General features: G+C 38.9%; 1 protein-coding gene across 3 annotated transcripts in view; it reads left to right on the top strand.

The window, feature by feature from the left end:
- The window catches only part of MYO1E (myosin IE), a 79755-nt gene that overhangs the window by 28033 nt on the left and 29554 nt on the right, over window positions 1-22168 (top strand). For all 3 annotated transcript variants that reach the window (XR_003543648.2, XM_027736911.2, XM_027736914.2), the window contains exons 2-10: window positions 2265-2408; window positions 5172-5261; window positions 6164-6258; window positions 12674-12761; window positions 14405-14494; window positions 15306-15437; window positions 16707-16841; window positions 17999-18131; window positions 21569-21765. Coding sequence is in view for 2 of the 3 variants with exons in the window: in XM_027736911.2 (XP_027592712.1) it covers window positions 2265-2408; window positions 5172-5261; window positions 6164-6258; window positions 12674-12761; window positions 14405-14494; window positions 15306-15437; window positions 16707-16841; window positions 17999-18131; window positions 21569-21765 (1104 nt within the window). In the remaining variant the exon portion in view is untranslated. The remainder of the gene's footprint in view (window positions 1-2264; window positions 2409-5171; window positions 5262-6163; window positions 6259-12673; window positions 12762-14404; window positions 14495-15305; window positions 15438-16706; window positions 16842-17998; window positions 18132-21568; window positions 21766-22168) is intronic.

Below are 22168 nucleotides of genomic sequence, written 5' to 3'. Positions count from 1 at the left end.
CTTCCCTGCTGTTGCTTTCTTGGATATTTAGGCTACTGCCTGTTTATTAAATCTGTCTGCACTGTGTGCCATGGGCCTGTGATCCTGTAGCACTCAGATTTGATCGCTGCTGCCCATCAGAGCAGGGCAGAGCTGCTGTCAGGGGAGCTGGGCTGCCCTGGCACTGCCCCTCCTGCTTCTGTGCTGACTCACAGTGCTTTTGGGAAAGAGCCCTTTGGCCTGGTCGTGTGTGTGGATTAATCACAACAGTCTCTGACTTGTATAAAGCTACTGTTCTGCAGACAGTGTGCACATTTTCCATATATCCCATGGCTTTGCAACCTTTGTCCTCTCCTCATTGAGCTCCCTGGGTCTGATGCCACAGCTTCCAGTGGGAAGCTTGATTGTTTTTCTAGTCTCATTTCTTACACATTTTCTGTAGCTTACTCTATTATCTGGTACTAAACCACATTCTGTATAGGTTTGTGAGCTATGTAATTATCCATATTAATTTTGATACTGGACCTTTTTGTCCCTCCTGCCAGTTCCTTTTTCCAAGTGCAGTATCACAAGTAGCTGATGAGTGCACTGAAGGAAATTATGCTTCTCTGTTGGACTTCTGTTTTCACCAATAACCAGACCTTCAACTAATATTTTCAATCACATGTTTTATAACAATTTCCAAAAAACTAATTGACTCCTTCATTTTCTCAGTGCTTCCAGATCACTGCTTCCATTGTACAGGTATAAAATTGACAAAGTTTACACAAACTAAGCTAGTTTAAGATTATTATTTTATTGAAGCTCATGTAAGGTTGTGGATGTTCAAGAAAATTGCTGAGATTGTGTGTTTTCAGACATGCTTACCTTCCTTACAAACTATATTTGAAAGCATTCTTTTGTTTCAAGTTTGAAACTGTTCTTCATTGGTGTGAGCAGTGATGGAGCTGCAGCTGGAAACTTAATAGAAAACACACATAAAACTTACGGGTTCTGTGCTGTCTGCAGTATTAGAATGGGCATGGATTTAGTGCAAGTTAATTTAACTTGAGATAAAAATCTAGTTGGCCCTTGTTTTTTATGTCCTTGTTTTTCATCTCAGGTTGAGATGAAGCCAGTCTGTAGGCCTGACTTATTTAATCTGTAAAATTATGCATTCTTTTATTCTGCAAAACGCATTATAATAATTAATTGCTTGTGTTCTGGTGAATATGACCTGATCCCATATAATGTACACCAGAGCAGTGTAGCTAAATCACATTGTTAGAAATTGTGGTATTTAAGAATGAGGGGAGTTCACGGAATTGGCATTTTGTTGGCCACATCTTCCTGGACAACACACTCGATAGCTTCTCAGTGTAAGATGTGCTGATTCCAGCATCACTAATTTCAGTATTGTGTAAACAAAAATTGAAGTAGAAAAAGGCAAGAGATCAGAACTCCATTAGCATTGTCTGCCAGGCTCCAGAAAGCAGGTTTGGGTTTGGAGAGGAGATTTACAGCTGAATTAACAGCCTTCATGTCGACTGGATTTAAATTTGTTTGTGGGTGTATCCATAGAACCAAACTACTGTTCGAATCAGCTGGAAAAAAACCAGATTTTCATTTCAAGTGGTACAGCAAGAAATGTCACAAGTTTTCAGCAGCATCCTGAAATAGTAGTCCCTGTGAGTGGGGAGAGAATATCTATTTAGATGTCAGTTAAGCCTGGTGACTAACAGATCAAAAGGGGCTGGTAAGACACGCAGCCGACAGGCTGTGGTACATAATTTGCAGAACATCCCTGAACACTTAGTGCAGCAGGCTCCCAAATTCCATCTGAGTAACAGCATGTGTGCAGGTTTGACTTAAAAGACTGTAAAGGGAGAAGAATTCACTGTGGTGGTGGTGGTAATTATCCTCACTGCTAATAGTTGCACTGTAGGAGTGTAATTTTTTGCATCCTTAGCTTCAAATAACTGCATCTCAGTTGGAATAATTGGGGTTTTTTTTCCGCTGGATTTAAAAAAAAGTCTGCCATGTGAAATCCATTCTGTGTGCAGACAGTCACAAAACCCCATGGAATTACTCTCTAGTTTTGGAGGGCACTGCAGTTCTTTAACAGTTCAGAGGCAAGTCAGTTGACATCATTTGTGTATGCTTTTATGGATTGCCTGGATCAAGGAATAGGATTCAATGAAAGAAAAATATTTGGGAATTTGGAATTTGAATAATGTTTTTTTCAGTTACCGAATGCTGATGAGAAATGTAGTAACCTTTGTGATGCTTGTTGTGCTTCCCTGCAGGGCAGCAAAGGACACTACAGGTACCACTGGCAGAGCCACAATGTCAAGCAGAGTGGAGTGGATGATATGGTCCTGCTTTCCAAAATCACGGAGGATTCCATAGTGGAGAACCTAAAGAAACGCTACATGGATGATTATATTTTTGTATCCTTTGTTGGTTGTGGTGGGGCCTCCTGGACTTGCTGAGCCAATGTGACACCAATGATGTGTATGCATTCTGCTTAAGCAGATTACTCAAAGATGCAGAACATTTTATGTGACAGTTCACCTGAGATAACACAAAATGTTTTGTAAACTAAGCTAATTATGACGGTTGAAAATAAGATCACAGAAGTTATTTTAGGGTATTCTTTTTGATATTTGAATTTTGTTCTCGTCAACGTTGAAGATATGCCTGTGCCTTCATATATTTTTTATAAATATATATAAAATATATATTTATATATGCACATGACCCCTGAAGCCTACTCTAGTAATGCTACTTCTTAGAGCAAGAATTAATAGGTTTAAGGTGTATATACATTTCTTGATACCATGGTATCTTCTATAGCTCCAAAATTCTAATGCTTTCAAAATAGCATTTCTTCTATGACATAACTGCATTTACAGCTCAATCTGGAATTGTTAATGCTGTGAATCTGTGAATACTGTTAATATTGCTGATGGAAAAAGGTGAACATGTCAATATCTGTAAATCTTCAGTGTTCTCACCTACATTTTTTCTTTCTGTGATTAGAGGAAAATGCGAAAAATTTAAATACCTGACCATATAACCTAACAAGGAGAACAGACTTCAGCACCCAAGGTTTGCCTTTTAAAAAAAAAATTCATATGAAACCAATTCCTTGAGATAAGAATAGTCACTGTTTCCTTTTCAGCTTTCACAGTGTAACATGAGCTGCAGTAATGAATTTGGTAAACACTAGTCAATGATTATAGACTAGAAAGTTATACTGTTACTTATCTTGCTGTATTCAGGTTTTCATACTTACTAGTTGTATCTGGGGAATAGTTTCCTTGATGAGTTTAACATTTTTTAGCAGAAAGGGAAGGAAATGTAGCATCTTAGCATCTCCTGGCTTCTTTCATATATTCAGATGGTCAGGAGCTACCTAGCAGCACAATTTAGCAAGGACTGATAAAGGAAAATTTATGTTGCAGTTGTGTTGCCATTTCCATCCCAAACTGCAGAAGTTTCTAAAATGTGTGTGGACATGGGTTTGGGTCCTCTGGTCAATGAAGTAGCACACTATTATTAAATTTGCCTTATAGAAACATGATGAGGTTGCACAGTGTTTGCCAAACTGTAGTACTGGGGCAAGCTATAGAATTCTTCCTATTAGCAACACGGGTGCTTTTGTCCTCATGGAATGCTGCGTCTTCCATGCAGTGCATTCACAAAGGCTTCCATTCTCTGCTGAAGAAATGGGTTTGTGCTTTTTTCTTATGAAAATAGATTGACACGAAGGTGATCTTTCACCGAAGCAGGAGTAAGTATGTTTTCCAAGGGGCCTTGTGGTCACACAGAGGGATCAGAGTTGTCCCTCGTGTAGGGAGAAAGAGTCCTTTTGCAGTTCTGCGAAGGCTTTTCATTCTAAAATGCAGATCATCTCTTGAATATTTCAGTTGTTTGTGTGTCCTCCATGAATGAACATTTCTCAGTGCTACATTGCACAGAGATGACCGAATCACCCCAGAAAATGCTGGCATTGTTTACCAACAGAAAACTGTCACTTTGGGTGTTTATACTGACACAATGAGGGATTGATTTGTTATCTTCGAGGCCCAGATGTTGTCACTCCTTTTGAATGCATGAAGAAAGCATTTCAATTTAGTATTTCAGAAATGATGTTCATTGAGTTATGCTTCTTCTCTAGCACATCACCTGGTGCTGTGGCACCACGATAATAGATTCTTAGACAGGACAATTCAGCAGGATAAATGTGTTAATTTTCTTACTTTTGTAAAGCTTAGATAGCAAGTTTGCCTATGAGCAATTCCAGATTGTTAAATGAAACCTGCACCTACAACATTTTGGGCTCACTGGTGTGGGTACACTGCTAACTCCCAACTCAGTGAAAATGATCCTGACACTACTTTACGTGCCTGGGAAGTACCATCAGTTGCTTCCTATGTGTGCACTACAACTGCAGAGGATGCAGAGGTTTCTAAAGTATCTGAAGTTTCTAAAGTTCCAGAGGTTTCTAAAGCATTTTGTAAATGCGGAGACCTGTAACTGAATGCAGAATAGTGAAATACTATATTGAAAAAGTTGCCAAAAGGCTAATAATGGTTTGAAACTTAAGTGTCTGTGAATGGGGCAGCCTGCAAGAGAGACCTGCTGAGGACTTGTCATAGTTACCCTCATAAAATAACACCACACACTGAATTACCTCATTCCCTGAGCTCCCCCACAGCACAGGCAGCTGAGTAATTGTCTGATTTAGCTCAGCAGTGGCCGTTTCCCCCCAACTGTGCTTGCTCAGCACTGTGTCTGTGAGATCACACTGTGTCACTGCACTAAATTCTGCAAAGGTCAAACTAATATTTTCTACTACTTACAATGCAACCTTCTCAGTTACAAAGTTTTAGTTACTCAGTTTAAATATGCCATTTCCTTTCTGTATTTTTATTCAAGTCCTCTTTGGGTCTTCAATACATGTTTCTGTGCTTAGCTTGTCCTAAAATAAATATTTTGATGATATAAAAATATGCCATTGAATTATATGTTTTTGTTCTTGTAAGCCTGCTAATTTGGTTTTTATTAACAATTGTTGTAAGCTGTGGAGTTTTTTACTATTATTTGAAGCTGTGCTGTATTATTTAATAGGTGGTAAAGTTATTTTGTCACTACTAGTAAGATAATACTTTATGAAACCAGTTAACCTTAACTTCTTCTGAATGCAGACATATATTGGCTCTGTTTTAATCTCCGTGAATCCTTTCAAGCAAATGCCATACTTTGGGGAAAAGGAAATTGAAATGTACCAAGGAGCAGTAAGTAAAGCAGTATAAAATGTAGTGCAGTATTCAGGGGCTTGGAAATGCTATTCTACACAGTTTAACACTTGGAAGCATTTGTTTCTGGGGTTTGGTAGCGTTGTACTGGCCTGGGAGAACTTGGCAGATATCCATTACCATATCCTGAGTCTTCAAAGTGAACTCCCTGGCACATAAGATTAGTATTTCAAGAAAATCCTTGTATTGATCAGCTCTAATCCATATCAGGTATCTCTCCTTGACATGTCCCTGCTCTTGGAAAGGCAGTTTTTAAGCCCTCATAAGCCTAAAGTGTGGTGCAGGATGCAAAATGGCCATTAGTGGATTTGGAGACCATGGCTTGACAACTCTCAGGAACAATAAAAAGCTTGAGATGCTAAAATTAGATGCCACTTTTGAAAATACAGTTTGAAAAGCCAGTCAGCACAAGAACATCAGGGAACTTAAAATTGAGTTGCCTGCCCTGCTAGAGTTGGGCATGTCCATAGATGGGGGAAACTGGTTTGAATGGGCTGAAAATGGGACACCCAGCACCAGGTTCTGGGTTCTGGTCTAGGCAGAATATTGTCAGCACGTGACCACTGGTGGAATAGGCTTAAATTATGGGAGTTTCTCTTGGACAAGTAATATATTTCCAGCACAGGCCATTTTTAGAACAGGATGTTTACAATAGTTTAGGAGAAAATTATGGATGAGAGAAAGATCACTAACAAAGCCCAGAGACTTTGGTTTGTTTTTATTAAATGTACAAAAAATTCCTGGAGAAAATTCAGTACAAAGTGGGATTCAGAATTGTTTTTCCAGGAAAATAATTCTTCCAATTTAAATAGAAATTTGTTTTGCCTTTTCTGCATTGTTTAATGCTGTGTTGAAAAATTATTCCCTATTTTCCCTCCTAGGCACAGTATGAAAACCCACCACATATTTATGCTCTTGCAGACAGCATGTACAGAAACATGATTATTGACAGAGAAAATCAGTGTGTCATTATTAGGTAAGAAAAAGATCTGTAAAAAACATTTTATCGTTTTCTTTTGGTGTTTTGATGTCAAGAAGCAGAAAAGTTTTATTATATCATTAAAAATCTTCTGTGTCCATGTTCATATTTTGGGATTTTCTAGGGTAGCCAAGTACTTTCTGACTCTCCTTTTTGTTTTCCAGTAAAATCCTCATGATAGTTTAACCACAAGAAATCTCTTACTCACATAGTCCAATGCCAAAACTGCAATAACTTGAATGACTGCATGAGAGAGATGGATTAACAACTGCAGCAGCCACAGATACTGTTAAATCCAGCAATCCCACATGGACTGCATTTACCATGGTCTTTTGTTCCTTTTGGAATTTTGCTTGTGTTCAGTCAGAGACAAAAGGAGGAGAGAGATACTGGAAAATTAATTTTGTCTTCACTGTTAATCTATTTTAATTATTAGGCTGAGGGAATTCACTGCAGAATTATTACTCAACTTTTGTTAATGACAGGCATTATTTAAGTGACAATCAAAGTGAATTTTTGGGACCAGAGTTACACTTTGTTCTCATCTGTGGGTTTTATGGATGGATAAAAGAAAATGTGTGGAGAGGAAGAACTGCAGGATGCTGGAGCTGGTACAGTGTGCCTCTCCTGACTTCCCTTCCTGCACAGGGGGTTCTGAGGTTCCCTGTGGAACCCCTGGGGATGCTCTTCACCTGCAGCTTTGCTCCCAAGGCAGGTGATGTGTCCCAGGGGCTGTGCAGTGATTTTACACGTGGTGTAAAGTGACTGTGAACCATTTGCAGCACTGAGCTCTGTTCCTCTGAGAGCCCCTCTGGGCCCCTGCCTGCAGCACAGTGCCCCGGGAAACAAAAAGCCCAGAGCTCTCATTCCTGTCACTGAATTGTTCCCTGAGCTAAGTCCTTGTCTTTGGAAAACTGTTCCTGTGCTGAAGTTTACTGGTCAAATTGAGACCTGTTAGGAATGGGTAAAATTGGAATTTACTTTGCCTTTTGTACAAAGCAACAAACCCAGGGACTGAGATGTTTCATGAGGAGATAAATTTTTAGAGAAAGCCTTTGAACTGTAGTAAATTGTAATTAAAACCCCTATTTTTTGATCCTATGCTATTAGCAGCCCAAAGTGCCATGAATGCAGTCACATTTTCAGAGAGATGAGATGCAGCCCTGAGATACAGACTTACAGTTTTAATTTCACGTGAGAATTCTTGTGCTTGAATGATGGGTGATGTGCTCTTTGGAATGTGCATTTTGTATGTGCAGAGTGAAATCTCTCTCAGTGTGTGCACAGCCTATTCAAAATCTGCAGGAGTTAATTGAAACCTACTGGGAAACTGAACCAAGAAAAATCACGTTGGCCAGGGACATTTCAGAGAGGTTTTTTTCCTTTATACACATTTATTTTTCCTTTGATTATTCTTACTACAAACACTGTAAAAACTGCAGACTAGACTTATAGGTAGTTTTTGTAATGGTATTTGATCTTTTAGGACACTTAGAAATTGTTTTTATGAAATCAAGTAACTTGGCTGTTCACAAAATTGACTTTACTTGGTTGATATTTTAATAATTTGGACCACATTTGATTTAAACTGTTTAGATAAATCCTACATTTTCTGATTTAATGTCATCACTATTTTTATCGACTAGAGCTGGCTTAAGAATGAAGTTTGTTGAAGTTTGTGATTTGTTTGCTACGTTGTTTTATTGTGTGGATCAGAAGGCACTGAAATTGCTGGCAGAGCAGGAGCTCCCACGTTGCTGCAGCTCTTGAGTGAAATGGATGTTCTAGTTGGCTTTTTGTCTACTACCACTCCATTGATTTCACTTTATAGCTGCCAGGGACTTTACTGCTTCTTCCCCTACACTGATGAGTCTCCAAAAATTGAGATTCAGTTCTGTCTGTCGTCTGTTCCACAGCAGCCTGCTGAGCCTGAGCAGTTCCAAATGAACCCTGGCACTTCACTGAAATGCTGTTTTTGCTGTAAAAATTTCTCCTGTGGAAGATGAGTGATGATAACAATATGGTTATTAGGAGGTGCTGTTTGCTTCTCTACTTTATAACTAGACTGAATTTTGGAGTGACTTCACTGAAAGTCCCTGGTGGAACAGGAGGAACAGAGCAATCTAGCACCCAGGTTTTTTCCTTCTTTTCCCCTCTCAAGATGGCAGATTTCCCCCCTAAAGAAAGGTTTGCAAAGAGAGAAGGTAAGAAATAAGGCATAGACTGGACCTATTCACAGTCAGATCAAAAAGACTCCATCTGGCTTATGGTGCACATGGAGCCTCAGGAATGGAGACGCCAGGATGGTGGGGAAGGGGTTGGGACACTCCTGTGTCTCCCTGCCATGTGGTTTGGGGCACCTGTGGCATCAACCTCCACACCTGGGAGGGGCCATGCATTCCTACACACCAGACATGTATTTCTGGGCAGGTGAAGGAAGGTCCCTGCTGTAGTCAGGAATTTTGCCAGGACGTTAATTCCAAATAATGCATTTAGACACTGATAGAAAAAAACTCATCCTCTTCAAAAATTCAGTGAATGAACTGGGAAGGCATCTCCAAAAGGAAATCTGGTTCTCTGGAAGGCTGAATTGGTAGCAACCAAAAATAATCTCTGTTCATATGACAATACTAAGTCAAAAAGAAAACCTGTTACCAAACAACCTTTCTAGAACCAGGGAAGCCTTTTTCATTAGCTGGGTAATTTCAGCATATATGCATATGTGTTAAGGTAATTCCATATGCACATGTGTAATTAGAGCTGAGGAGCTGGGACCTGTTTTGCATGGCTGTTCAGAGTAAACAGTGAGGTTATTCGTGGGCTGGGGCCTGGCTCAGTGCAGGTGCAGGGTGTGCTCAGGTGGGAGGAGGGAGCAGTGCCCATAACTCTTCCCCAGTTTTGTTTGCACTGGGCAGAATTACAGAGAAGTTCACTCATAGCAGTTACACTGGACTTTGATTTCTCCTTGAGTTTATGTTTTACTGAGACACGATATTTAATTTAAGCCTTTCTTGAACTGAACTCAGGTGTCTTCTGCAACAGACTGTTGGCATTTCTTCCCCATGTGACACAGCAGCCCTTCCAGACTATCCACAGGGAGTTGTCCAGTCAAGATTTTAATTATGAAGGGTTGTCTCTTGTGGCTTTTAATTCCTTCTGGACTATCACTGTCCTTTAATTAAGAGAGTGGAGGTTATGACTAGTATTTTTCTATTATGTAGCAAAAAATGTGTTTCTTCAGAATGTTCTTAAGGTTTTACCTTTCTATAAAGCTGAGGACTTCATTTGCACTTTGACTCTCTGCCCTCTGCCAGGGGATGTTGCCATTGCTTTAAAGCAGTTTTTCTTGTTTGTAATTTTAGTTTACATTTTACATTTGTGTGGCAACCTTTGAGTACAGGAAAACAATGTATGATGACTGCACACCTGAAAGGACAATACATCTCAAATAATACAAATATACATTAATAAAAAGATCATTTACCACCCTGGCTGTTTTTAGTGAACAGCTCATGTCTAGCTTCAGTCTACGAAGTTCAAAATTTCATATGAGATTTCTAGTCAGCTTCTGTATCTGAGCTTTCCAGAAGACTCAAATGACTGATTGTTCTAAAACAAATCTTAACTGGAAATATGGTTCAATTTTAATGAGGAAGTGATAGAAAGAGAAGCCTAACCCAATAAGAAAAGTGAGGTAAAAGCTCTGATTCTGTTTCACTGTAATTATGCTGCTGTAGTTTCTCTGAACATAAAGAAAGTAAATTTTCTATGTAAACAAACGAAAAAGCTTATCCAAACACATCAGAGTATTTTACATATACAGTGTTCTTTACTGGCAGATCCAGGAGGTCTTTATAAATATTTATTCTTAAAATTTCTGCATTGTCCTGGCAGTGTAGATAAGCATCACTTGTATTGTTCTGCAGCCAGGGATACTGTATTAAATATCACTCAGAAAATTAATTTTAGAGAGAAGAATGATGCTACATATCAGATCTTGCTTCTCTAATCACTGATTGTATTTCCTCTGGGAAGGAAACAAGGAGCAACAAATTTTCCCTCTGCGTTTGTAGCCTTACTCTGATTTCAGCTAAGCATTAATTGACTTTGGGGAACAAATTGTCATTTTTCTGAAGTGGCAAATAATGCTAGAAGAAACACACTGTCTTTCAAAACATTATGTTTTTTGTTAGTGATTGAGACTAGGTGATATTTTTACTTTTAGCAAGAAAAGTCTCTGAGAAAATTGTCAATATCACAATCCACTTTAAGCCATTATAAGAATTTTTTCAACCTTTAAAAACCTCTGTACTTCAGCACACTTAAAATAGCGTTAATAGCAGCAGAGCAGTAAGATATATACAAAAAATTAATAACAGAGCTTTACTAGGGGCAGGATACCATCCCATCAGATAAAGCTACTTTGGTTCATAAATAATGCATCATCTTGTTTTATTCTACTTTAATTGGAGCAATTTGCTGGTCTTTGATCAATAAAGACATAAAACTGAAAAATAGTGCATAAATCTAAATGCATAAATCTGGAAGGCAATCTTTTCAGCCAAGTTAATTTAATAGAAGGGCCCACTTACCTTGAAGCAGAGACAATGAAATGGAGTTATATTCCTGCAGGTCACTTCTGTGGCAGACGCTGTGGAGTGAGAAATACAAACCACACTTAATTTGAACAGGGAGGAGAAGGATAATTGATGCATCAAAGATCTTACAGAAAAGTGTAATGTTTTTATTGTGTGCTAAATAACACCTGATCAAATTCATTCAGTGTTTGGCCTCAGATCAGTCCCTCTGTGTTCATTTGGAAACTGCACATGTAAACTCAGAGTACGATTGGGTCTCAAATGGTTGGTTTGGTTTTACAACAGGATGAGCAAATTTACTACGAACATATTTTCAAGAAATGTAGTTTTAATTGTTGAAGTATTGCTGTTTTAAACTTCTAAAACCAGTTTACCATCCAGTCAACTCTACCCTTGTGAATGTAGTAGATACAGACTTTCTTCTTTGTGTCTGGGAAAAGGTGACTTGGAAAAATAACAATATTCGTGGTCTGCACTTCACAGATGGATGATGAAGAAGTACTTTTTCACCTTTTCAAGTTTTCTATTTGCTCTGTAAAACTGCCATCGGGAGAAGACAAAAGCAGGAAAACATTTCTGGGAAAATAATTTTAAAAAGCCTTTCAAGTATTTCTGTACCGTTTGGAAGCTTTAAAGATGTGAAATGATATTTGCAGCTTGGCAGTTTGGGGAGTTTTTCCAGAATTAAACCTTTGGAAATGTCTCTATTACTCACGTTGATAAGGAGCTCTGAGTTGTTCGTTCTCGGCGAGTCCTTTTCCTGGGCAGGACACGCTGATGTTTCTCTGGCAGACGCAGCTAAAATTTGTGCGGGAAAAGATGTGCATTTGATCCTCATCCAGGAACAAGTAGGCACAGGATGGAAGAGTCAACAACTTCCACTGAAATTATTCAAGGACTTAAAGACAGTACAGATTTTCACACAAGAAAAAACTCTTTCAGCTGTCTTTGAAACAACATTGAAGCTGACACTGAAACAACACCCGTGCACTGGGGTGGTTTTGTTGGTATAGTTATCCAGGTCGTGGTAAATTCATTAAGGTCAAAGCTGACTTGCACCAAGATTTATATAAGTCTGGAGGAATTTTGTTGAAATGAACCTCTAAGGGATGAAGTAAAGTGTGAGGTTGGATTGTCTGCCATGCCAGTCTTCTTCTTTCCCTTTTGAGGAGCTTACTGATTGCAAGAAGGCAAAGCTACTCATGTTGTAAACATTATTCACCATCGAAGTGAAATATTATAAAGGAAGGAAGGAATTGTGAAACCTAGTATGGACTATTAAGACTTCTTGTACCCTGTGTCAAGAGGCATAGGAACAGGAAGGCAGTTCTTCCGTCATTCAGGATGTGATTAATAATGCCTCATTATTTCATTCAGGAACACCTAAAACAAAAGACCCCTAAAATGAAGTAGGTGTCTGGCATGGCATTCACAGCTTGGATTTTCAAATTAGTTTTTGTGTTAAGATCTGAAATCCCCCTAAATTTAGATGGGAATTGAGTTCTTAGCACACATGTTCTCTTTTGAGCATCTTGGTTTAAGTAGATGTTTCTCAATTTACAGTTTTCTGACTCTGGAGTCCCCCAGAGATTCTGATGTGCAAGATGATGTCTTCAGAATTTTGTATTCACAAACATATCCAAGTACCCTTCTACAACACTGTATCACAGTCTATATATTACCAGTTTACCCAGTGTAAATATGGTTTCTGTTGTTAAGGTACCTGGCCTTGACTGGACAAGCTGAACCTCAAATTACTCCATTCAAGAGTTACTTAAAAGCTAATGTATATTTTTGTGTTTCTTTTTCTGTAGTGGGGAAAGTGGTGCTGGAAAGACTGTAGCTGCTAAATATATCATGAGTTATATCTCCAAAATTTCAGGAGGTGGCCCTAAAGTACAGGTGAGTTGAGGCAGAGTAATACTGAAGCATAAGCACAGTCTGAAGATTGGCCTCAGAGGGGGAATGACAAAGGATGTCTTGGCAGACTCTGGCAGATAAGGGGCACATGACCCTGGAAAATTGTGGGTGAGCAGCTGGAAATACATCCCAGCACCCAAAGCAGAGACCCCTGAAGTGGCCAGTGCTGCTCCCTTGGATGCCTGGGATGGGAGCCCTGGGAGTGAGAACCCCAGACCCAGAGCCAGCTCTGCAAGAAGTGGTGTAGCTCTCATGCTGAATTACACCTACAGGCTTTATTTTTTTTTTTCAGTTAAGTGGTAAAAGGTAATTTAATTATTGTTCTTAACCAGATTAAGAATAACAACCTATCTTCTTTTATAAATGTGTGGATTTTTTCCTCCTGTGTTGGCATTGTATTGAAAACTGAACTGGCTTTTTGGGTTTTTATTACTTCCTTCGCATCTCTCATTGGTGTGTATACATCAAAGAGCCACAGCAAGAACATCATCTTTTTTTATGAGGTTGTTTAGGCAAACTTGGAGTGTCTGAAAGTTATCTGAAACAAAAAGTAGTGCTTTTATTAATAACTATGCTACTGATGTCTGCTCTACCTATCAAAACCCATGAGCTAAAGCTAATTGAGTGAATTAGCCATAAAAATTCCCTTAATGACATTATGATGTCACTCCTGGACTGGCAGGCAGTGGTGGGTAGGTAGTGGCTGCTTTTACCAGTCCACTGTTCTTGAGTGCTTACTGTGACTTTTGCTTTATTTGCAGTCTCTGATGTTGAGTGTGTTCTTTCTGCTTAGTTTTGTGCAGCAGTGATGCTGGGAACATTGCAGAGAGAAATTCAGTAACCAAGAGAATGATCCAGAGAAAGTATGCACTGTGTTATTTTTGGAATAAATATAATCATAGTTTAGAAGTAAATATTTTGTTTTATTTAAAAGATTCCAGCTTTTCGTACAAAATTAAAAAATGCTCTTAGTTATGACAGAGTAAGAGTTGATGAAGTTGGTAAGTTGCCTTGAACATTTCTTTTGAAATAAAATTCCATCTTCTTTTCACAACCCGGCATGCATTGGGGTTTTTTCCAAAGCTGATGTTTTCTCCATATTTCCAGCTCCTAGGATCAGATACAGAGACAATAGTAAGACATTATACTGCTTTCTAGGGCAGCTAGATAGCAGCATCATTGATCCTAAAACAGATTGCTGAAGCACTTGCAGATTCCTAAATGTCATGCTGCTGTGACTTCTTTGGTTGTGGATCCAGACCCTCAAAAAGATTTAAAATCTCCTGTGTAAGAAGGAAATGGTTTAAAATGAAGAAGATGGAAAAAACAGATCGGTTTATTGGCTGTGTTGCTTGGCAGAACAATGAACAGAAGAACCAGGTTTTAGCCTCAAGCATTTTGTTCAGTTTTGTAGGATTTTCCTCAAAAAGTAGAAACTAGAAGCTCTGAAAAAAAAATGGTTAGATTCTACTCCTTATCTGATCAAGAGGATTTTTACAAAGGGAGGATTTCTTGCCTTTTAAATATATAATTTGGTTGCCATGGGGTTTGTTTTAGAAAATCTGTAAGAACTTTAAAAATGTCTGTTTCTGAATTTGTATTTCTCTTGTTTCCTAAAATTTTAGCATGTTAAAGATATTATTCTACAGTCCAACCCTTTACTGGAGGCTTTTGGGAATGCCAAAACTGTACGGAACAACAACTCCAGCAGATTCGTAAGTCCCTCACCCCTAGAGGTTACTTTATTCTTCCAACCTCTGTGCTGTTACAGAGACAGTGTTCAGGGGTATAATGTAAATTGACTACAAGTGAGGTAAATCTAAGTCAAATATAAAGCAAAGTAGATGTCAAGAGGCTTCTGTTTCATTCTGTATAGGTTGCATACTTTTTTCTCTTACAGTATATACTGATCACAGTTTATAAAATACCAAGTTTTCAGCCTTTACTAATACATGGGGGCTGTATGTAGGAATTGCCTTCAGTCTGTCACTGTAAAACAGTCAAGATAATATTGTGCAGTGACTGTTCACTAGATGACATACTGTGGGTTCTGTTCGAGAAAGTTACACACAGGCTTTAAAAATCTGAGATGTGTTCCTCTGTTCAGGTGAGAGTTAATGCAGTTAATGTCTCCCTGAAAGCAGGAGATCGTGGCTTCACCTTGCTGCCAAGCAGAGCACAGTTTGCTGTTGGTTGTAAATCTGTTAAATTGACTTGCTGTATAGATGAGCCTTATGGTTTCCTTTATACTAAGCAAGATTCTCAGCTGTGAAAAGAAGCCACTGACCTCCTCTCTACATTTGCATTAACACATGATGAATTGTCCCCAGTCTGGAGCTGTGTAAATGCAGAATGAAAGATATATGATGGTTCATGAATCTAAACTTGGCTTGTACCTTGAGGCAGCTGTACCACTGCATCCATAAAAGAGAAATATCCCAGTTACCTTGCTTGGGATACAGTAGAAATGCAGGATTTCAAATTTGCTTTTACTAATCCTTTAACAGCTTTAATTATTTATTGCAGGGGAAATACTTTGAAATACAGTTTAGCCCAGGTGGAGAACCAGACGGAGGGAAAATCTCCAACTTCCTACTGGAAAAATCTCGAGTCGTAATGAGGAATCCTGGAGAGAGGAGTTTTCACATTTTTTACCAGGTCAGAAGGGTATAGATCCTTTTTGAGTTATTTAAAGTATCCAGGACCCGTTTTTCCTTTTGATTGAAAAGTCATTCTCAGAGCAGTGATATTACTGAGTACACACTCCCAGAGGGAACCTGGCACTGCTGGGAAGCTCCATGGCATGTTAGGACACCACTTGACACAGACATTCCTGGCTGCCTTTCAGCTCCAGAACAAAAGTACTTCATCATTTCAAAGGTCTTGCTTGGAAATTCGTTGTGAGCTCCCATATGGAGAAGTCTAGCAGAATATAATAGAAAATGGGAACTTTTCAGCAGATTTCTTTTTAAGCTGGCCTATATGTATATATAGAGAGGCCAGTTCATATATATATATGTATAGACAGAGAGATATTTGATTCTCAGTTAAGATTTCTGGGACATTTGGGACAATACTATTTGTTGATCCCACCAAGTATCCCTATTTTTTGTGTTTCAAAAGGCTTTGCTGGCCTTCCCTGGTCCTGGACGTGCACAGTCCTTACCTGCTCAAGTGCTGTTGATCAAGCTCTACAGACCTGAGGGCAAATTCAGTGCATTGGAAGGGTCTGGGAGCAGCTTCACAGAAAGCTGAAGTGCCATTGCCAGGGTGGAAGGCTGAGTTGGAACTGGAATTGCTCCAGGAGTTGTGTTCTCTTCCAAGGAGGGTGAACAATTTGCTCAGTCCTGCTGATTTTCCTGTGGCTTGGAGAGGTTTTTTGACACAGGAATTTAAAAGACCGTGGGGTTTTGACAGTTCTATTTTGAGGTTAGGTCATTCCTTCCTGTTGCAGTGCAACACTTCCAGTGCACAACTGGGTGGACTTTACAAAGTTCTGAGGAGCACAAAGGGTGCTTGTCCTCACAATGGGAGTCACAGATTCCCTTAGGATGCTTTCAACTCTACCTGCCTTGCAGTTGGCCTGGAAAACTCATTGCTCCCAAGGATTTAGGTAATACATTATAGATTGGAAAACCCACTTTGCCTGTTCTTTTTGAGGTAGAGGTAATGGAAGGCATTCAAGTCAGTCATATTTTTTGCTTTTTATTAGATGTGGAAGTTAGAATTAAACCATTCCTGGGAATAGGATTGAAAATCTGATCTTTTGGATTAAACAATTACCAAAACACAGGAAGGATACATACCTGGCACAGCACTAGCCATACCTCTCCCAGTAATTTCAGGCTCAATCACCTGTTTCTGCCTGCCTCAGCTCTGCTGAAGATCGTTGTATGATACCTAATTTGGAGATTTTTTATTCTGCAGCTGATTGAAGGGGCCTCCTCAGAACAAAAAAGCGTTCTTGGCATCACCAGCATGGACTACTATTACTATCTGAATCTCTCTGGGTCCTACAAAGTCGATGACATCAATGACAAATCAGACTTCCAAGAAACACTGGTGAGTTCTTTATGGTATGATTTGCATAGTGATGGATGTATGTTCATTTCTCTGCCCATCTGTAGCAAAGACATTGATGTATTAATGTGGGAATGAGAAATTAATGTAGGTACAACTCATCCTAATTGTATTTTGCCCTGAGGGAGAGGTATGTTACCCTGAAGACAGACAGCTTTTATAGAAGGGCGTTTTGTGTTTCAGTTTGTTCTATTTCAGAAGGGTGCAAAGTTAACGAAATTTAATTTGGTGCAGATAATCTGCAGTATGAAAAATGTAGGAGTGCAAACACAGTGAGGGACTTCCATTAGAAGAAAATACAAAAGCGTGCCCTGTTTTACCTGAATTCTTAGTACTGACTGACCTTCCATGTTTACAACAGTGTGGCTGAAAAGCTGGAGACAGGGACTGTGAAAGCACAGATCAGGGATCTTTATCCAGTGCTGTTGCCAGTTCATCGTGTGACCCGTCAACTTGTTGATCTCCTGTTATTAGTAATTTACTTTTTAAAATAAGAGTGGTAACACATTTATACACGTGTTATATATGTAATTTAAAGGCCTGAAAAAATAATTGTTGTTATTGTATTCTAGCTCATCTGGTATTTTAGAAAAGCAGTCAGTTGAGAAGACATTCTTTACGTTATACTCTGAACTCCAAACCCCAGTGTTGTTGTGGATTATTTTCTACTAAGTGGCTGAAATTCACAGCCCAAGACAGACACTGTGCTGCTTTTTAGAGTCATTCAGCACAGCTTAACACTTCTTAGTGTCTCAGAGGATAAACTGTCTTTGTAGAAGGACTAATATCATTGTCTTTTAGGTTCATTGTTTCCATTTTGCAGTGAAGCTGTTTTTAGTGTTACACTTAAGAGCAGGTGTTTGGTTTTTAATAATTTTATTTTTTCTAGAATTTATTTTGTTAATACATCTTCTAAGCAGTGTAGATGCTTCTGTATTTAATTAAAAAAAATACAAAAATGCTGAAGTAGGACACCCGGTATCTTCTGGAACTTCAGGGCAGGCTGCAATGAAATTTGGTTGCCTTAGGAATTTGGACTGCTTTGAAAAGCTCTAGTTTTTATCATCAAAATTTAAAAAAAAATTTCTAAGACAGGAGTGTTTGATTCCATTTTTTTGTTTGTTTGTTTTTCTTCCCAGCATGCAATGAGTGTGATTGGGATCTTTGGAGAGGAACAGAATTTGGTACTGCAGATAGTGGCAGGAATTCTGCATTTGGGAAACATCAGCTTCAAAGAAGTTGGCAACTATGCAGCAGTGGAGAGCGAGGAGTGTAAGTACCTCTGGAAACTCTTACAGGAGCAGCAATGGGCTGCAGCCCAGATGGCACAACTGCAATTCAGAGCTGCTTATCCAAACACAGTGGGTCGTTTCTTAGAGTAAAGGCTGCCAATTTAGGGTCTCTTCCAAAACCAGCGGTGCTGAGGCCCCTCTTTTGTCTTGTAAAGTGCCACTGACTTAGGGGGAATAAGATTTTGCATTTTGAATATAAGAAATGCTGTTCCAACCTTAGAGCATGAAATAACAGACATTACAAGAAATGCTTTCAATCAGGCTTGAACTCTGCTCCTTTCAGTGCATCAGCACACATTCATAAAACACTGGTTCCTTACGGGGTTTGTGTGACCTCAGTGTCCTGTGAGGGCAGGTACCAGCCTGTACCTACCAGGGTATCCCTGCTCTCAGGAGGTAGTTGGTGCCCAGGCATACAAACATATGTGTATGTGTGCCTTGAAAACAGAAATCCAGAACTGAACTGAAAAGCAGAATTTGCATACTGCAGTTATGTTTCCTGTCTCAGAATTCTCAACCAATACCTCACTATTAGACACTATTTCTTTACAGTTTCATTTTCCACAGTGCCCTGTCCTTGCATCCCTCCCCCCACGATGCTGTTCTATATCAGCACAGCCCACAGGAGCAAGATGTTGGAAGATTAATGGTTTTAAACATCTTAAACATTTTTATCATGATTTATACCTTGCATCTAATGTTGATTTATGCTACCTTGATAGTTTTAGGACAGAATGGATAAGCACAACATATACAGTACCCCATACATACCTGTCTGTTCTCTTAACCCTTAGTTCAGAATGGGCTTGTGTTTAGGAAAATTGCATTTGTTTAGTTTTTGGTAGGTTAGTTATGAATGAAGTATCTTGTGCAGTCAACTTCACACCTAACTAACTGTATTAGTACTCTCCTGCTATTTGTTTTAAGAAATTGGGAAATAAAAATTATTAATTTTTAACCTTACTATTCTCTCAAATTAAGAAATTAAGTGAACCCAAAGAAAAACGTTTTGTGGCATTGTATACATCCAGAGAAAAGTATAGGATTTTTTTATATGCTTTATGATTCCAAATGAGCTACTGTGCTTCCATTTAAATCACAGTATTTAATGTTTAAATGAAATCAAGGCATTTAATAGCCAGACAAGATAGAGACAGTGTGTTGCATCAAAATAACAAACAGCAAAGACATGGATTGAAAATAAATTATTAAAGCTGAATGTATTTCTGTGATGAGCCATGTCCACCATGTTTCTACTGCTCACTGGGATATAAATATAGAAGTTGTGTATGAATAATATATAGAAAAAAATTAGAAGTAGAATGAATATAGAACTTATACATAAACATAATGATTTTAAAGAAGCCAGAGAAGATATAGCAATGTCTAGTGAAGTTTCTGCATTAGAAGGATGAAAGCTGGGCTCATTTCTCTTATCCATTAATCCTTCCCCCAGTTTACTGTTTGTCCTAGCCAACTAAATAGTACAGCATTTATAGCCTGGATAGCCACAAAAGATAGAACACAATGAAAGACCACTGATCATTTATGCTTTGTGCAAGTCTGAAAGAATAAAAAGTTTAGGAATTTGCTCAACAGTGTTCTTGTTGCTATACAGCCAATTGCAGAAAAACATGCAAAGGCCACTGAAGACTCTAATCTCTTAGTCTGAGTCAGAATCAAATCTATACAGACTGTTCTTGACAGACATTTAGACAAGTAAGTCTTTGAGACTGGCACTGATTCCTATTACAGTTCTTAATTATATTAATAGTTGAAAAAAGTTCTTCTTATTTATTCTAAATCTTCCATGTTGCAAATCACAGCAAATACTACTACTGCTCTCCTGGATGCAGAAAAGAATTTAAACCATCCCTCTTTACACTTTTATTGTATTGAAAGAGTTGTTTTACACTTCCTGAAAACTCCATGAAGTGAACCGAGGCTTTTCTTCACAACGTGTATTTAAAACTCTTCCACTGAATGCTGCTGATTACTCTTTGAGGATCATTTTTTTCAATTACATGCATATCCTGCTTTATAATAATTTCCAGACTGTAATTTTATGGTCCCTAACTAGGGAAAATAATCAGGCATCTTAAGAATGTGAAGTTCTATCGAGTCCTGGCCAGCTACTCTTCCCTTACAGTAAATCATTAGCACTATGGAGGAAGTCTCTGAGCTATGCATGGTGGTTCTTACCATTACCCTGTCTGCATAAATTCTTACCAGTAGTATTGGCTAAGCACTTTTCCTGGCATCTTTACAGTATATATGAGCATATTTGGTCTATAATTGCCTACATTCTTTTCCATTTTAAAGCATATGATGATTGACCTTTTCATGTGCTCTTCCATCTGAGTTCTCAGTGAATTACCAGTGACTCAACTTTGGTTAGGTGTGTGGTTCCTAGTACCCTAGAGTAAATTTAATCACTTTGCTGATGGTAATAAATCAGATTTCAGAGAGCTGGTGGTTATTTTCAATTTTAAAAATAATTTTGGATTAACGTACTGAAGTGTTTAGCGAGTTCATACTGTGACATACAGATATGTAAAGCACTGCCTTAGTGATTATTTAACACCCTCCTCACACCAGTAAAGTAGATCTGAAACCAATGGAACATGCAGGAAACACTGTTAAAGGATTATGTGGTTTAGTGGAGGTGCAATACCAACTCCAGGAGTTACCCTTGGGAGCTATTTCCATATGCTTTCAAGATGTTTCTCTTTTTCCATTCCTGAAGGTGTGTGACACCTGCAGCTCACATCTGCACCACGTGCTAAGAATGCAGAGAGTACTGGACTTGTGGCTGCTTGTTGCACAGATGCATTTTTGTGCTTTGCTTTTAAACAAGGGAAAACAGAATTTACAAAGTACTTCCAGAATGAGGGATTAAAAAAATAAAACCAAGTAAATGACAAGGCAATTGAAAACTTTTTGCAATGTCCTAACTTACAGGAAGAAAGGGAAAGAATATTAGGAAGCAGGTAGCCTATTTTTTCTTGTTCTTTAAACATTTCATGTTTTTACAAAGAACTTTCAACTTGTCAATTTTATTTAATGTGTGAGCTCTCCATGTTTTATTTCCATCTTCTCCCACAGTGATTTGTTTGAACCACATAGTTCAAAATTATGACCTAAGGCAGCTTACGTGTTTGAAGGACTGAAGGTACAGAAATAGCTGACTATTTTACTTCAAGGTGCTTTATCTTAATTGAAATCCATGCAAGTAAAGAGCTGAAAATGTCCTTGAGGAGCATAGGGGAAATTTTGACAACCTAAATTCCTCTTCTTTTTCTTTTTAAGCTGCATGCCCCATGAGTTTTGTTGTTATTAGAGATACAGTTAATTTTTTTCCTTTGTTCTGTATTTAGCTTGTAAGTCATAATCCAGCAACCCTGATCTTTCTTGCAGTTTTGGCTTTCCCTGCTTTTCTCCTGGGAATTAACCAGGACCGCCTGAAGGAAAAACTGACCAGCAGACAGATGGACAGCAAATGGGGAGGCAAATCTGAGTCCATCCATGTGACCCTGAATGTGGAACAAGCCTGCTACACCAGGGATGCCCTGGCCAAGGCCCTTCACTCCCGGGTGTTTGATTACTTGGTGGATGTAAGTTGGATTTCCTTGATTCTACTGAAGTATCAAAACCAGTAAAAGTGCAGCAGGAATGTTCCTTAAAGTGCTTTTCTTGTCTGTCATGTCTTTGGCCTGGTGTGTTTCTTTGCCTAAACCTGCCCAGGGCAGTGGGAGCCTGCCCACGGGGATCAGGCCCAGAGCATTGATGATGTGGCAAACGCGACACGTTCTTTGAAGCAACGAGCTGTGCTTTCAGTCTCCTGCCATGAGTGTCCCCTGGGATACTCTGACATCTCCCTGGCAGCATCCATACTGCTCAGAATCTTACTTTCTCCTATGTAGTTGAGCAGAATTAGTGGATTATGGTCCCCTGCTCTCTCATCCTGCAGAGAGCTCCTTCGGCATCCAGATGTGGCAAATGACCAAATTCCATTCT

The sequence above is a fragment of the Pipra filicauda genome, unplaced genomic scaffold (assembly GCF_003945595.2).
Source record: "Pipra filicauda isolate LSUMZ 115617 unplaced genomic scaffold, ASM394559v2 scaffold7_size6619720_pilon, whole genome shotgun sequence".
In the NCBI taxonomy this organism is placed as follows: domain Eukaryota; kingdom Metazoa; phylum Chordata; class Aves; order Passeriformes; family Pipridae; genus Pipra; species Pipra filicauda.
Note: the sequence above shows the minus strand (reverse complement) of the source record. Positions and strands in the feature narration are given on the sequence as shown.